The sequence below is a fragment of the Xenopus laevis genome, chromosome 8L (genome assembly GCF_017654675.1).
Source record: "Xenopus laevis strain J_2021 chromosome 8L, Xenopus_laevis_v10.1, whole genome shotgun sequence".
Taxonomy (NCBI): Eukaryota; Metazoa; Chordata; class Amphibia; order Anura; family Pipidae; genus Xenopus; species Xenopus laevis.
The window spans coordinates 63,829,514-63,847,646 of record NC_054385.1 but is presented as its reverse complement, the minus strand read 5'-3'; the positions used below and the strand labels follow the sequence as shown (position 1 = coordinate 63,847,646).

The 18,133-nt window shown below is 38.7% G+C and overlaps 2 protein-coding genes across 5 annotated transcripts; one reads left to right on the top strand and one right to left on the bottom strand.

Moving 5' to 3' along the window:
- Nucleotides 1–2,650: 2,650 nt before the first annotated feature.
- On the bottom strand, nucleotides 2,651–8,870 carry pfdn6.L (prefoldin subunit 6 L homeolog). Of its 3 annotated transcripts, none has more exon segments than NM_001096949.1 (5): nucleotides 2,651–2,979; nucleotides 3,071–3,195; nucleotides 5,131–5,201; nucleotides 6,493–6,556; nucleotides 8,405–8,870. In NM_001096949.1, coding segments are annotated over 4 exon segments (381 nt in total). In that variant the 5' UTR covers nucleotides 8,405–8,870; the 3' UTR covers nucleotides 2,651–2,858.
- b3galt4.L (Beta-1,3-galactosyltransferase 4 L homeolog) lies at nucleotides 8,545–17,918 on the top strand. Of its 2 annotated transcripts, none has more exons than XM_018230121.2 (2): nucleotides 8,545–8,679; nucleotides 14,993–17,918. In XM_018230121.2, exon 2 carries the CDS (start codon nucleotides 15,275–15,277, stop codon nucleotides 16,316–16,318), a length of 1,044 nt encoding a protein of 347 aa, XP_018085610.1. In that variant the 5' UTR covers nucleotides 8,545–8,679; nucleotides 14,993–15,274; the 3' UTR covers nucleotides 16,319–17,918. The 2 variants fall into 2 exon arrangements, with proteins under 2 accessions (XP_018085610.1, XP_018085611.1); XM_018230122.2 differs by lacking the exon at nucleotides 8,545–8,679 and adding an exon at nucleotides 8,726–8,860.
- Nucleotides 17,919–18,133: the final 215 nt, after the last annotated feature.

Here is an 18,133-nt window from a genome sequence, read left to right as displayed (position 1 = left end):
CAGCAAGGCTATAGGTAATACAACTATCTACATAGAAAGTTACCACTATCAGTAAACATGTTTGGCCATAATACATTACATTGCCCTTCGGAAGGGCCACATTTTCTTAAAGAGGATGTTGTTACAATTGGATAATGAAAATGCCTAGCCACATTTTCTGGAAAAAAAAACAAAAAAAACACTGGTCTTCTCAAAACTTGTTAAAGGGCAAGTGAACCCCTAATTAAAAATTAGCTTAGTAAAAAAAAAACAATTTTAAGCAACTTTACAATATACATTTATTAAAAAATGTTTCAGTGCTTTTAAAGTTATTTGTAAAAACAATTGCTAGTGAAAGCAGGATTTGCTTAAAGGGGTTGTTAGACTTTACAGGAACTTTTAGTAAAATGTAGAGAGTGATATTCTGAAACAATTTGCAATTGGTTTTCATTTTTTATTATTTGTGGTTTTTGAGTTATTTAGTTTTTGATTCAGCAGCATTTCCAGTTTGCGATTTCATCTATCTGGTTGCTAGGATCCAAATAATCCTAGTAACCCTGCACTTTATTTAAATGAGAAATATGAATAGGACAGGGCCTGAACAGAAAGAGGAGTAATATCAATATATGTGTATCCTTTCAGAGCATTTGTTGTTTAAATCGGGTCAGTGACCCCCATTTGAAAGCAGGAGATAGTCAGAAGAAAAAGACAATTAACTCAGAAAAGTCAGCAAAAGTCCCCCAGCAAAGACAGGTCTGTTAATCAGCTGCCTTGTCTTACATAGTTTCAACAGTCTGAATGATATTTTATTAGGTAAAAAATGATGTTTTGTGTGGACATTCCCTTTAAATCTATAATACTTCTTTGCGTACCCGCCCTCTTCAAGTGTTGTAGCCAGTCCAATGGATCTGTGCCAGAAGAGATGCATTATGGATGATTTGTAACACAGAACAGAAAGCACCATGCAGAATTTTTACCAACCTAATTACTGTAGTACAAGAAGAAACAAACAACCTTCTTCCCAGCAGTGTATCAAATCATTACACATGCACTACATTGAAAAGCTGGTCTATACCATGGCTAGTTTATGTAGTCTTTCCTAGAGAAGACATTTAATAAATGTACGGGAGGTTAATATCATTGTTATGAATTTTGTTTATGCCTTGCCTGCCACTTTCCTTCCTGTATTGTGTAACTTTTACAGGACCAAAAAAAATGTATTTCTGTATAACCAATGAAAGCTGCTCATTAATTTTAAAATATTCCCTACTGCAAAGAAGAGGCACCTTATCCAACTTCTGTTTCATTGCCCCACTAGTACCACAAACGAAACACGTGTCCAGTACTGGAACTGGAGACATTTATAAAATGATTTTACTTATGTAATATAATAACATTCTCTCTGGTGTGTAGACAACAGTACACCACTTTTTTGTTTTGTAAAATATGCAATTTTTAAGCAACTTTTAAAATATACATTACAGTTCTTTAAAGGTTTCAATGGCATAAGCCAATAATTAAAAGGCTTGGAGGAAAACACTGCTTTTAACAGCCATTACATTTACAAATAAATAACCATTGAATCACTGTATTTTTGATGTGCATTGCAATGTCGCTTAGAATTTTAATATCTTATTATAAAAACTAGACATTAAGCCCGTTAAATTAACGGGCGCTAGAACATTTGTAGTCAAACATTCGCCAGAGACGGTCCGTGGGGCACATGCGCAGTAGCGCAATCCCACGGACACAGGGACTGGACGCAGAGACACTTCAACTTTATTATATAGGATATATTTTTTGGAGGTGTAGGATCAGGGAACCCTTTTTAAGATACATGGGGGCAAATTCACTAAGATTCGTAGTTGCGCCAGGTGTAACTTCGCTGCACTTTGCCAGCGCTCCGCAAATTCCCTAAAATCCGAAGTTGCGCTCAGGGGTAGCGCAAGGTTGCGAAGTTGCGCTAGCGTTGATTCGCTAAGCAAAGTTACGCTAGCGATGGTTAATTTGCATAGGGCACCAAATTCAAATTTCAATGGAGGAATACGTACAATCACTACAAATGCCTGGGAAACCTTCAAAACATCAAATAAAATTTTTTTTTTGCCCTATACACACTGTATAGTTAAGTTGCCATGAGTTAGGAAATGTAGGGGGGAAGGAGGGGAGCCCCAAAAAATTTTCGATCTTTTTCAGCCTATCACCCATAATATAGAAAAAATGCCAGCGTTTTTTGGGACTTAGAAAAAATTTGAACTTTTTTTGAAGCAATCCCTATCTACTCTATTGCGAAGTCTAGCGTAAAAGGTAGCGTTCAGTACAATGCGCGAGTTAGCGAATTTGGGTAGTTACGTCCGTAGCGAAAATTTGCCAGGCTTAAGGGTGTGAAGTAACACTAGCGAATTTACGCCAGCGTTCATTAGTGAATTTGCGAAGTAACGAAAATGACCAACGCTAGCGAATTTGCCCCATGGTCTCACCATTCCCTTCACTGCTTTCATATCTTTTATGAGAGGAGCCTGGTCTTTATTACTCATTAGTCTGAAGTCGATCAATTTACTGTGCAGAAGCATTTCTTTCTTTCTATCTATATATTGCATTTCTTACATGTAATATTCAGTTATAACCATTGAGCTCCTAGGAAAAGATAAGACAGGCCCACTCAAGAGTATCCAAGTCAAAGCATTTTATTACCCCACACAATTCAAACACAGTATTTCCACAGTGAAAGCCTTTTCTGTCCAATAAGGGGCACCAGTTATATATGTCAGGACGTATTCCGGGAAGTTCAATGGTTGCCAAAGCTTTGGATACACAGTCCTGGAAAATTAATGAAAGACGGAAAGCCACATTAGGCTTATACATTGTTTTCAATTCCCTCAGGCCTTCACTGGCCCCTTTCCTTGTGCTCTCTGGTAATCTTGTTGAAGCTTGCTAAGGGTCCCTCTATGTTGCTCTGAACGCTGCTCCATATCCTTAAGTGTGGTCTCATATCTTTTGCTGAGAAACAAACATATAAACATTATACAAATCAGGTGATATTAATAACAGATAAGGAAAAATACTATGTAAAAAAACACAGTCTACTCACATTTCTCCATTAATGTACTGCAGCCTTTTATCCACAGTAGACTTTGCCTCTTCCAGGTCCTGCTTCACCAGCACTGGACCAATTAGTTTATATACAGTGTTACTGTCATCCAGGAGAGCCAGCTCCTTCACACATGTATAGAAACATTCATTATTGATATGTTTTAACAATTACAAAAGTTTTATTCTTAAGAATCCTCTACAATCCTCTCATTCTCAACGTTCCTTTTTCATCTTCCCTTTAGTTATTCTATAACTGACATTCTCTATATGCCAAAACATGATTCCCGATTGTTGTTATTAATAATAAAAATCAATAAAAAAATTAATTCAGGACCAATTTCAAAATGACCCCAATGTATTTGTCTAATGGAAACATAAGAGGTATGTGAATACTTTAGCTCAGTACTGCAAAGCCGGTTATTTCTCATTATAGCATGTTCAAGGGTCGAATTAAAGATGATGTAATATACTGAGTTGTATGGAGTCTTTGAGGGCTATAAAAATCATTTGAAGGGCTACATCCGGGCCCACGGACCTCAACTTGGACAGCCCTGCTGTAGCTTATATAAAATGGAATACAGTCTCAGTTTGCAGTTATTTTCATTATTAGTGCTACTGCTTCTTTATATTACCCACCACATAACAGCATGCACCCACCACATAAGGATAATACAAGCACATCTAATGTGTATTGCCAAGATGTGTGTTGGTGGTAGTGTTCAGTTTTTGTAAGCTGCTCTCTTATGCAGTGCAGACCCTCTCCAGAAGCCCTATTAGATACAGCTTATAAACTGAATTGTTAGTTGAATAAATAGGTTTCACAACTTTCCAACCAGATTGTAAAGCCTCTTGTATTGAGGACCTACTTCAGAAATGTCTGACTACTAAGCAGTCGGGTGGAGGTTTAAGTAAGAAAGACAAAGGATCTTAGATGTAAACTCCTCTACTTTTTACCCTTATCCTGAGAGTGCAGGCAGAGTGCTTTTATAAAGGTCATGGGATTCTGAGGTATATGATCAGTTTATATTTCTTTTCTGCTTGACAATCATTAAAGGGGGAACTCCGGCTTTCAAACCAAAATTTGATGGCCCACATAACACAGAAACCCCTAATATACCCATCATCATTATAGGCAAGATTCTTATATGCCATTTTCTAGGCTGAAATCCAGCTGTTCAACAGTTCTTTCTTTTTCTGCATCATTTGAAATCCTGGCAGGGAAGAAGGGACTAAACATTGATGTTACAAATTGTAACAACTTCTCCACAGCTTACAGACAACATGCAGGAACTACATAACCCACAATGCATTGCAATATGATGTTCCTTTCCTTATTGAAATCACGTGTGCAGGGAATTGTGGGATTTGGAGGATGCAGGTTGAGGACAGATGGCTGTTGATACAAAGTAACAGTAGTCAGACAGCTCAGCAAAGTAGTCAGAGAGATCAGCAGGAGAGCAGGGGGCTAGGCTTAGGGAACTGTCAAAAACCATTAAAATTCATGAAAAGTCTGCATATTTTTTTATTGATGTATATAACAAAGTTGCTTGAAATTATGTTTACTTTTCAAAAAGCCTAAGTTATGTTTGTGTGGAGTTCCCCTTTAAAGGGGTTGCTCACCTTCAAAATAACTTTTAGTATGATGTAGAGAGTGGTATTCTGAGCCAATTTACCATTGGGTTTCATATTTGTGTGGTTTTTTTATAGCCTTATATTCAGCAGCTCTCTGGTTTGCAATTTCAGCAATCTGGTTGCTAGGGTCAAAATTACCATAGCAACCATGCATTGATTTGAATAAGAGACTAGAATATGAGTAGGAGAGGCCTGAATAGAAAGATGAATAATAAAAAGGAGCAATAACAATACATTTGTAGCCTTACAGAAACTCTGCAAAGAGTAAGGTGGCAAATAATGAAAAAGAACAATAAAGAGAGAAAAATAAAGGCCATTTCAAAAGCTGCTTAGAATTACCAATTCTATAACACACTAAATGTTAACCACCCCTTGTGCAAGTGTGCTTACATATACAGTAATTATCTATATTTGCAGCAAACTCACCTGTTTCACAATGTTATTTTCAGTCAACTGAGCCTCAAGCTTTTGCCTGGCTGACATACTAGTGCTGATCTCTAAAGAAAGAAACAAGACAGGGTAATACTAGGCAATAAAACACAAAAGCACACACAAAAACTATAGATAAAGAATTAGAGGACCAGTAATATCAAAAATGTAAAATATTTTTATTAACATATAGGGGCCTATTTATTATGCTGTGTACAACATTTGAGAAAAACATCACTGGTGATATTGCCCATAACAACCAATCGGATTTTTGTTTTCTAACTTGTACGTGACTGTTGAAATCTAATTGCTGATTGGCTGCTATTGGCAACATCACCAGTGATGTTTTTTTCCAATATTTTTCCTAATAGGCCCCTTAAAGTTTAGATCTGTTGATCTAGTCATATGAATAGAAACCTTTGCCGTGGCTATACAGCAGTTTTTTATATAACTACAGTAGAGTTTCTAAAGCAAACTTAATTTTTCCAGTTTATGGTAACAGTACATTATATTTAAATATAAAACACCTTCAATGTTTGGTATTACTGGTCATTTAAAATAAATGTGTACTGTTTGGAACTTTCCACAGGTCTCTCTTAGCCAACAGTTACATACACATACATATATATATATATATATATATATATATATATATATATATATATATATATATATATATTATATATATATATATATATAGATATATATATAGATATATATATATATATATATATATATATATATATTAATATACTGCAGCATCAGTGATTCAACCATAGTCCCTAGAATATCTAGTGCATCAAATGTGTTTTTACATAAAATAACATGATTTCTGACTGAGCTTCCAGAAGCATCAATGATATTAAACTGACTTTCTCTCTAATGCTCACCCTAACTGACCTAAACCCCCCAATCGAACACCAGTATTTGCTCTGGGCCCATATAGGGGAACCAGCTCAACAGTCACCTTTCTACGATGCATGTACCTAATATACTTATAATTAGTATTACACAGACCACTCAATTAGCATGCATCTTCCTGTCCTTTATTCTTCTGCTTTCTTGGTGTGGGGGACATATCCAATCTATGTGGCAACTGCTTGTGGTGCCTAACAGCCCAGCAGACATGTCATTGTGCACATGGTTTATGTTAAAATACTTATAGCTGAGCAACATTATGCTCACAATCTGGTGGTGCAAATACCCCTACAGAAGTACAATAAAATGACCTGTACCCAGCTACATACACATCACTAACATCAATATTAGAACTACCATTTGTGATACATTTATCAAATAACAAATGTACAATTATCTGAGCCAATAAAGTGAGAGATTATGCACCAGTAGAATATGTACCTTTCTGGAGCTGCTGGTATTTGGAGATCTCGGACTGTAACTTCTCTTGTAATTGTTCCGCCATCTGTTTACAAATAACATACATAGATTGTCAGTACACACAAATACATATACAGTAGAACCCCCATTTTACATCCCCTGATTTTAAGTTTTTCCTCATTTGGTCCCACCTATATATTATGTATAATACATTTTCCTGATTTTACATTTTCCTGGCCTTTACACCATTTTTTTCTGGTCCCCTGAAAAACATAAAATGGGGGTTCTACTGTAAACTATTAAAGGACCAGTAACGTCAAATTTATTATTTTTTAATTTGTTTGTATATAACGAAAAAAAACACACCAAGACATATGTAACTTTAAAATCGCAAAGTCTTTATTAAGTAATAACTTACCAAAACTCCGCTTGCGCTCCTCTTCAGAAAAGGCGACGATCCATTGTGCGACGCTTGATTCCTCCTCCCTGCCTGCTATAGGGGAGGAGAAATCGAGCAGCCGCACGATGGATCGTCGCCATGTCACCTTTTCTGAAGAAAAATAACGCACTTTTTTTTTAAAACAAAATAGCCGTTACTAGTCCTTTAATCATTGTTTTTAAATCGGGTTAATGGGCTCATCAGACTTCACAGAATTTGATCACAATGAACAGGTTCAACGTTCAACTCAGTACAGGCAAGAGGGTGAAGGTGTGGGGGGAAGGGGGTATAAGACCTTTATGTTCATTCATCTCATATCTGACCGTGCATAGGGTTGAAGTATATTGCCTTACAGTAGAGCTATCCACCTGGGCTCCACCAACTTCTTTGCAAGTCATCATTATTTTTATATAATCTGACCTTTAAACATGCAGACTGACAAAAAACTGCCATTACTGGTACAGATATGGGACCTGTCCAAAATGCTTGGGGCCTGGGCTTTGCCAGAAAATGGACGTTTCCGTAATTTGGATCTTTATACCTTAAATCTACTGGAGAATAATGAAAACGTTAAATAAACCCAATAGGCTAGTTTTGCTTCAAATAAGGAGTAATTATATCTAAGTACAAGGTACTATATTATTACTACAGAGAAAAAGGAAATTATTTTCAAAAATTTGGATAAAATGGGAGTCTATGGGAGATGGCCTTTTCGTAAATCAGAGCTTTCTGGATAATTGGTTTCTGGGCAAAATCTTTATACAACATATTAATATATACATACATTTTTGTTTTATTTTGGTAGGCTATCAATAGAGCATTTGACTGGCTAAATATCTGATAATTTGAATTTATCATCTGCAACGCATTTTTACACATTAAATATACTAAAATATCACCTTGGTGAGTGGTGTTTGTTGACCATAGAACTTACATAAATGATTTAAAGAGACTGAATTTTCTACAATATGCAAATTAGGATTCGGACAAATCTTTTGCAAAGGATTTGCAGATTTGATGCATCCCTACTAATAACCATACCGAATAAGGCAACATCTTAACACAGGCCCATACTCGAAATTAACATAGTAAGTTAGTTTAAAAAGAGACACAGGTCCATCAAGTTCAAGCTTTTTGTGTTTATATAACCTGCCTAACTGCTACTTGATCAAGAGGAAGGCCAATAAAAACCCATATGAAGCCAGTCCCAGAATAAACTTGTACTATGAGCTATCTTTCATTTCCCTGTATTCCCTCACTTGCTAAAAAGCCATCCAACCCCTTCTTAAAGCTATCTAATGTATCAGCAGAATTAGTATAAAGGCGCAGTTAAGCAATTGTGCTCCCCATTGTGTAGCATACTGGGCAGTGGGCACACACCGCGTGACAAGTCTGGAAATTGAAAATAAAAACCCACAGTAGCCTCCCACAGCTCAAGCACTCAGCATAGCAGATCATTCCATTGCCTCGGACTATCCACATAAACACACTTACCGTGTCGCTGTCAAGACCAACGTGCGGACTAATCCACTTTACACCCGGAAGCAATTGTGGTAAGCTTCCTCCCAACGTCCCCCCTACCCAATAGGTCAGTCTGTTGCTATAGAAGGCATTCGGCGTGGTTGAAAGCTTTTTTTTCCCCTGATTTGAATCTTGCCAACTTTATCTAGACACTGTATCATGACACACCCTAAAGAGAAAGGCGTTGGTTAAGGTTCGCTGGCTGGAAGTGTCTTTGTTGCCTCCTGTAACGGTGTCTCTGCTAATGGGTATGTTGTCTCTTTACTTTGTATCCCAGAAAGAAACAGAGAACGCGTGTGATTTGTCTGCCTTTGTCTTCCGGGATGTGCCTAGTTCCTAGTTGTTAGAAGTGCAGCGAGTGTAGTGGGCAATATATACATAGAAGCAGCTGGATGGGAGCGGGCCTGTCACAGACTATACACTGGGCTGGTAAGGAAACCAAGAATCTTTTTGGTAGAGTGAAAGCACACACACACACACACACTCACTCATAGCCTAATATAGTATAACCCCGGATTTTACGTTATCCAGCCGACCAGTGAAGCACGAAGAGAGAGCCTACGTACGGGGGGATGTGACTCTCCAGGCAAAAGTGAGAAGCCCTAGTGGAGAAGGAAGGCAAGGGAAAGGTGACCCTCCATGCCAAAGTGGCAAGCTGTGAGCAGGGAAGGAAGAATTATGTGTGTTGCAGTGGAGCAGGAGGGGCTTCTATGCAGCTGTACTGTGAATGAGCAGAAGACTGAGAAGCAGCAAAAGTGATGAGCATTGCTGGAGCAGAAGGGGAGCACTACATATGTTTTAGATAAAATTATGACTTCTGACCTTAATTTGACTTCTGACCTTTGTATACTTTACATTCAAGGGTCTTTAAATACATTTCCCTGATTTTCAATTTTCCCTGATTTGACATCGTTTTTCCCTGGTCCCCTGAAAGATGTAAAATGGGGGTTCTACTGTATTGATAAACATACAAATGAGGCTATAGTCCATCATTCACTGATAATACTGCTTACAGCACTTAAAGAAAATAATGTTACATGCCTAAACCTTAGCGCTTAACCTATTGTCCCAAAGTAATATACAATGTACTGGTGTAACTCATATGTTTACTTCTGAAACATTACTATAGTTTCTATAAACAAGCTCTGTATCCATGGGGTAGTTCAGGTTAAAATAGAGATAATTGCCACAGGTTTATGGTTTAGATTCCTGTATAAGAACTAGACTTATTGTATCCTACAGAGCTGTAGGATTTTGCAGCTTTTTTCCTTTTTACAAATAACACAAACTGATGATCTGTGGATCTGAGTGGCTTTGTCCTGTCCTCTCTGACAGACATCTGTGTACGTCTAAAGTACTAAGCTTCTTCTGGTCATTTTCCGGTTGTTGACAGGAATATGAAAGTGCTGAAACCTGAACTTTAAGCGTATTGGGTTTCAAACCTTCAAAAAACCATCTTGCAAAAATTGAAGAATACCTGATATAGGACAGGTTTTGAATCATAGGCAATGGGGGAAATATGTATGCCAGCTTGAACGACCAAGGAATCAACATCACATCCACATGTTAGATTGTCCAAATTACTCAATGAGCGAAATAGGGGGAGTTTCTTGTTCTTTTTCGATGCCATCAAGTCTATTTGAGGCCATCCCCATCTCTTCACTATCTGATGAAACACTTGGTCATTGAGTTCCCCCCAAATCCCCCTGACTCATGGACACTTTGCTTAGAGAATCTGCTAACCCGCTGTCCACTACTTATATGGACTGCCTTGATGGACTGAAGATTTAATTCTGCCCAATTCATGATTTTCTGGCACTCCCTCATAAACAGAGGTATCCTGGTTCCCCCTCGTCTGTTGAGATAAGACACCGTTGAGTGGATCAATACATGTTGGTTCTTGAGCGGTCTGCTGAACCTCATCAGAGCTAACCTGACGGCTTTCAATCCCTTGAAATTGGACGCGTTTTTTCCCATGGTGACCACCTCTCTTGTATCATTTGATGTGCCACATGAGCACCCCATCCTAAAACGGATGCATCGGTTATCATTGAAATGAATTGCGGATTCCTGAAGGATTTTCCCTGGGATAAATTTCTTGTGTTGCACCACCAATATAGTTCCTTCTTCAAGTTGACCGACACCCTGAAGGTTTTGTCCAACAAGAATATTGACGATCCGATTTCCAAAGAATCTTGTTGAGGGGGATGGATATCTGCCTTCGCCCAAGGAATGGCTTCTATTGATGCCGTCATCAGCGCCAGAACTCTCATTGCTTTCCGAAAGGAGACCATATAAGAATAAGTTCCTGTATCGCTGTATAAAGGGACTCTACTTTGTCTGCCGGGAGAAACACTTTCATTCTGACAGTATCTATTAAGACCTACAAACTTTGTCAAGGTGGTTGGTTGCAAGTTTGATTTTTCGTTGTTTATAACCCAACCATGAACCTTCAACAACTTAAAGGTCAGATGCCAATGAAGAATAAGTTCTGCTCTGGACAATGCTTTTACAAGTCAATCGTCGATATACGGAACTAGGTAGATGCCTTGTCTTCTGAGAGCGGCCGCTAATACAACCACCACTTTTGTGAAGACTCTTGGAGCCGAAGTGATTCCAAAGGGAAGTACTTTGAACTGAAGATGATGTTGAACTGACTTCAGGTATACTGAAATTCGAAGATATTTCCTGCTGGATGGATGAACAGGAAAATGGAGATGTGCATCTTTTAGATCTATTGAAATCATGACATCCTTTTCTTGAAGAATGTTGTTGAATGAATGCCAATCTTGTCTCCATTCTGAATTTTTCTTTACATACTGATTGAGGTATTTGAGATCTATTACGAGCCTGAATTTTCCTCCTGGTTTTGGGACCAAAAAGACATGCAAATAAATGCCCTCCTGAATTTCCGAAGGAGGAACTGACTCCAAAACCTTCATGGCTATAAAGTCTGTTATGGCCCTTTTCTAGTGCTTCTTGTTTCACAGTTTTCACGTGATTTACACAACCTCGGTTTTGGAAATGAGTGGAAAGCTATATAATAACCTTCTCTTATTATTGACAGTACCCACAGATCTGATGTGGGATTTTCCCAAACTACAAGAAAATAAGCGATTCTCCCGCCCTCTTCTTCTTGACCTCTGGTGTAGGAAACTTGACCCTTTTCCCTTGAATGTACTCTTTCTTTTGGGATGGGTCTTTTGCCATATTCCTGGATCTGAAGAACTTATTTCTAAATCCAGTGTCTCTTCCCCCTGTCTCCATCTCTGAAGGGTCTTCTGAAAGAAGATGACCTAGGCGGAGATTTTCTTGATGAGGAATGAAAAAACACGTTTCTTTTGACTTTGGGGTCTGTCTTGAGGTAGGTTTTTCCCTTTTCCTTACTCCAGGTACAAATTTATCCAACGGACTGCCAAAAAGTCTACCAAGTTCAAAGGGCATGGATACAAGGCTGTTCTTTCATGCATAATCTGCTGCCCATGCTTTCAACCAGAGAGCTCTTCTGCCCACTGTAGAAAGCGCCATGGTTCTTGCTCCCATCTTTAATACATCGACGGCCATATCACACAGAAAATCTGATGCCATCTTAATGAGATATAACATATCCAGAATATCATCTCTTTATTTTCCTCTTCAAGAGAGTTAAGCCAGAACTTTAACAATCTCGAGACTAAAATGGCTGCAATAGCAGGTTTACAAGTGTTAACTCCTGTCACATTAGCCCTTCGAAGAGAGCACTCAGCCCTTCTGTCCATCTGATCTTTTATTCCTGATTCTTCTACAGGAATTGTTGTTCTCTTTGACAGACGATCCTACTTTTGTAGGATCTTCCCATGTTCCTGTATACATTGGTGGCCAGGGGATTAAAAAAATAAACACAAATTGGAATTCAATAGAATTGAACTCATGGCTTCAGGACTTCAACTTCACCTCTTTTCGCCGCTTCAGGACTTCAATTTGGGCTATTTGCATGACTTCGGTCTTTTCCTCGCTTCGGGAGTTCGGCTGTTTTCGTGGCTTCGGGTCCTTCGGCTTTTTGGCACTAACGCATTTTGGCTGTTTGGGACAAAAATGTCCGCACGGCTTCGGCGCTCTCAAGGGGGGCCTAGCTCTTTCAAAAGTGCACACGGCCGGGCCCCCCTTCATGCCTGGGACACTTGTCCCCCCCTGATGGCGGCCCTGAGTGCAATGCACTGTGAGAATGCTCTGTGTATGGCAAGCAGGGAAAACAGGCAGCGATTCAACTCTATCCCTACAGAAGATAAAGGGACCACTTCAACCTTGCCAGGTATGCCTAAGGGACTGAACCCCCTGAGCAACCCACCCTCAGGTGGTTCCTCATACGGCCTTCAGACAGCACCCTGTCTAGATCTTCGGACCATGAGTCCCTTTACTTTTCCTACCTGGAAAGGACAGAAAAAAACACTACTGGGAGTGGTGAGGCGGGGGTTAACATAGGCTGTTTAATTGGCTGTGCTTTTTTTTTCTGTGAGCTTTCCCAAGTGTGTGTGCTGCCTGGAGGACGATATGAAAACAAGAATTACCTGAAACCAAGTAGTGATCAAGCCATTTATTAAAAATGTCAGATATTGCAACTGTGTATGTACAGCAACGAAACTTCCCATCAGTGGTTGTTTAGGCATGTATACGTTTCCATCTCTTAGGTATCGCACGTGTGTGTGCGCCAGCACTACTCGTGTAGCAGGTATACTGTACCTGGGTGCTATCAGCATCAGAAGAAGATATCCATAAAGAAGGTGATATAACAAAAAAAAGAAAACATTTATTAGAACAAAAAGGAGTTGCTGACATTTCTCATCAATGTCTTAAATATATTGTTAAAGGGATACTGTCATGGGAAAAAACATTTTTTCAAAATGAATCAGTTAATAGTGTTGCTCTAGCAGAATTCTGCACTGAAATCCATTTCTCAAAATACCAAACAGATTTTTTTATATTCAATTTTGAAATCTGACATGGGGCTAGACATTTTGTCAATTTCCCAGCTGCCCCTAGTCATGTGACTTGTGCCTGAACTTTAGGAGAGAAATGCTTTCTGGGAGGCTGCTGTTTTTCCTTCTCAATGTAACTGAATGTGTCTCGGTGAGACATGGGTTTTTACTATTGAGTGTTGCTCTTAGATCTACCAGGCAGCTGTTATCTTATGTTAGGGAGCTGCTATCTGGTTACCTTCCCATTGTTCTTTTGTTTGGCTGCTGGGGGGAAAAGGGAGGGGGGTGATATCACTCCAACTTGCAGTACAGCAGTAAAGAGTGATTGAAGTTTATCAGAGCACAAGTCACATGACTTGGGGCAGCTGGGAAATTGACAATATGTCTAGCCCCATGTCAGATTTCAAAATTGAATATAAAAAAACCTGTTTGTTCTTTTGAGAAATGGATTTCAGTGCAGAATTCTGCTTGAGCAGCATTATTAACTGATTCATTTTGAAAAAAATGTTTTTTCCCATGACAGTATCCCTTTAATGGGTTGGGTGCAGAGGACTTCTTGTATTTGTCTGTATGAATTTGGTGGTCACAGCCTCATTGCACCCCCCGCTTAATATTTTTAAAATTAGTGGTGAGCACAAGAGGGCCTCTGCACTCAACCCATTATCAATATATTTAAGACAGAGACATTTTCGTGCCAGTATACCTTTTAAATATTTTGTGATACTTCCACATTGAACCAAGAGAACTCAGCCGTCCGTGGAATAGGTATACAGTTATGGGGTTCGTTATCCAGAAAGCTCCCAATTACAGAAAGGCAGTCTCCCGTGACTTCATTATATCCAAATAATGCACATTTTTAAAAATGATTTAATTTTTCTCTGTAATAATAAAACAGTTTGGATCAAGTACAAGGTACTAAGATATAATTAATCTTTATTGTAAGAAAACCATTTGGGTTTATTTAATGTTTACATTATTTTCTAGTAGACTTAAGATCCAAATTACATAATGATCCATTATCTGGAAAACCGCAGGATAACAGGTCCCATTTTGGATAACAGGTCCCATACCTGTACACGCAGACAATGAGGGGGCAATGCATTCTAATATCAAATGATGATAATATAAAGGAATTCATAATCAATCAATAGAAATGGGTAACTGATTTGAAGGGATGCACCAAATCCACTGTTTTAGGATTCAGCCGAATCCTTTGTGAAAGATTCAGCCGAATCCCAGACTGAATCTGAACCCTAATTTGTATGTCAAGTGATTTTCTTGGATTCGGATTCAGTTCAGCCATGTATTTGGACTCGGCTGAAACAGAATCCTGCTGAAAAAGACAGAATCTTGGACAAATCTCGAAACCAAATCCTGGATTCAGTGCATCCCTACTGATTTTGTTACTTTCCCATGTAACCATTTATTTTGTGTATTGAAACTCTTTCTGTATACAAAACACATGACTTGGACAGGTGAGAGGTCAGGATGTGCAAAGCAGTTGAACACATTTGTCAATTTTTCATTTTTTTCTGTGATGGATTCTTATTCAAATCATTTTCTTATCACTTCAAAGTAATCAAATTCTGTTCTCTTTGTTTTCTAGGTTCAGTGGACACAATCTGAATACTCTACTTTCAGCAAGGATGTCATCTTAGTGCTCTCACCAATGAGCCAGCAACAGTCTGAGATTGATCTCAAATGGGAGCAAACAACTGGTTTATGACTTTGCTGCTGTTTCAGATTAGGCCGCTGGGCATATTTCATTTGGAACTGCACCCCCTGTGTATTTGCAGTCATTAACTCCTAAATGTTCAAATGAGGCAAATGTAAAACAAAACAGGAGACCCATTTAAATAAGCAGCCTAAAGAGATTTCTTCACTTGCCATGTTTTTACGCATTGCTTTAAATGTACATCGGTTGTGTATCCCTCGTCGACGTTTATTTCTTCTCTTTTTGTGCCTTTCTCTCTTTATATTAACTCTTCTGTTCTTCTCAGGGCACCATGAAGAGATTATTTCCTATGCACTTCCACTTTTCTACCCGACTCGTTCTCCTCTTTCAGCTACTCCATTTAAACCCCCAGCTATTCTCCTTTCCCCTGCTAAAGCTTGTTCACCACCCCCCTTGCTTCTTATCTTAGTCTCTAGCTCTACATTACACCATGAGCAACGCAATGCTATCAGGCAGACCTGGGGGTCTTCCTCCAACTTGGGTTCTTCGGTGGTCACTTTGTTTGTACTAGGGCTTCCTCAGTCACAGAATGATCAAGCTGCTTTGTTCCAGGAGGCAAAGATCCATGGGGACATCATCCAAGCTGCCTTTACTGACAGTTACCGCAATCTGACCTTAAAAACTTTAGTGGGATTATCATGGATGTCACAAAGTTGTCATGGTGCAAAGTTCCTGATGAAAACTGATGATGATGTGTTTGTAAATACATTTTCCATGTCAAGATACCTTCAGGGACAACATGGTCCTCTCTTTTTAGGGAGGATGCACTGGAATGTCTACCCTGACCGAAATCATGACAGTCGGCATTACATTTCTACTGATGTGTTCACAGAAAACTACTTCCCACCCTACTGCAGTGGTACAGGTTATATTTTGTCTCATGAAGTAGTTGAGTCGTTATTGCAACAAACAGGAAAAGGCCCCATTCTTTCATTGGAGGATGCCTATGTGGGAATATTGGCATGGGCAGCTGGAATATCCCCCAAACATTCAGCAAGGCTATCTGGCTCCATGCGTATACCTCATAATGGCTGCTGTTACAGCACAATGTTCACCTCCCACGGTGTAACACCCAAGGCCATGAAAGAGGCTTGGAAAATGTTGAGTGAAGCAAGGAATGATTGGTGCCCATTTGCACTGCTGCGCTGTAAGGTGCTAGGCAATTTGGTGGAAAACGGACAGTTTGGACAAATATGATTTCCACTTCTAACAGTTGGCTAATTCATATACACTGGATCCATAAAATGCATTTCAGAATAACATATCTGACAATTAAACATTTCAAAGTTGGCCTGCGCACTCCCGTAATTTTAGAAACGTGAATCAATTATATCTTGTAAAATATTAAAAAAAACACTTGTCTTGTCTGCTTTGAACAATGAAATAAGGGTATTACAGTTAAGGAACAAACATATAAAGATTAAGGGCTATGAGTACCTAATCTACCCCATAGCATAAAGTATGGACAATGTGACAGTGAGCATCAACCTTCAGTTTAGCTTTAGCTTGCATTCCTTAACAAGAAACCTACAAGACTGAAGGACTGTGCCTCTAAAATATATCCCCAGAACTCCAATCTTTTTTTTTTTATGCTCAGAACAGCTTAACAAAGTAAAAGAAAAGCCAAGAGTTAATCATTGGGAACAGAAGGGCAGGTGTCTGGTTGGAAGAGCAGAGTGAAGAAAGGTTTTTTTTGTGCACTTTTTGTACGCTTTTGGGATGCTCAGTAACATTCCACATGCGACACAGCACATGCTCTGTCTAATATGGGCTGCTGTTTAACAAGCTGATCCTAGTAATATGATCACAGCATACCAAGGAAATCTATATCATAGTAAGTGACCTAATAAAGAATCTTACCACATTGACATATAAATCTTGCCCTGATACAATTAAGGAGGTGGCCCATAGTACATTAAATTACACATTTTTTATTTAGGATTATCCGATGGCACGTACTACCAGAAAAGTATATTTTTATGAAAATGGTTTATTTAATTGAAGCAGTGTTTGCAAATGGACTGTTGTATGCAATATATATTAGTATAGAGACCTAAAATTTTCAGGTGTATTGTTTCCCTTTAAGCCTTCAATGTCTACTGTCTTTGCTTCTAATTATCACTTCACATCCCCTCTTCTAGCTGTATCCAGTTTTTTTCTTAAAAAAAAATGTTTTTAATTTCTGCTTTCCTCTCATCTTCCTTCTGTTTTTCATTCTTTCTGGCTTTCCAGCTTTCACAATGATTTCCCTCTACTGTATGTGCATAATTGTGCACCCTCTATGCCAGATGATGTTTTTGAAGTTTCATGTACCCCATATGTTCAGGACATGTAAATCATAGAATTAAGAAAATACACTATATAAATTGACATACACTCTGCTATTGTGTGGCTGGAGAATGCAGGACGGTAAATAAGCACTATATAACCAAAGGTATGTGAACACCTGCCTGTCCAAAATCTCTTTGCAAAACCAAGACTATTAACATGTGGCTGGTCCTCTTTTCACTCCTATTTCTGCAAACCAATACTGAATGGACCTTTGAGCATGGGATCCTTATCTTGCTAACACAGGAAAGGACATTCTCTAAAATAACAGCCACAAATTAGGAAGCACAGAATTAATAATATATATGATTCAACAGAATTTGACAACACTTTCCAGTGGTTATTAAGCATGTGGCTTTGTTTTCTTGTTCTTCCATTTTTTCTTTTATACCAGTGGCCACTTTGAGACCCTCTATACCTGTTGTACTGCAGTTTAAACAAAAATCAATAAAACAGATTGGTAAATATATGACTGTGTATGCTGCAGTGGCATCTCTATCATCAATGATTGGTATGGCTTAAATAGGGAATGTTAAAGATAAGAAAAGGTGGTTGGAGACTTTTGGCTATATAGTGTATTTGCTCCAAATTTTATTTTGCTTGACGGTGAAGCTGGGCCCTTACACAAAGGCCAACCCCACAGTCTAGGAACATCTGCTGAGTGCAGAATATGCATGAATGCGG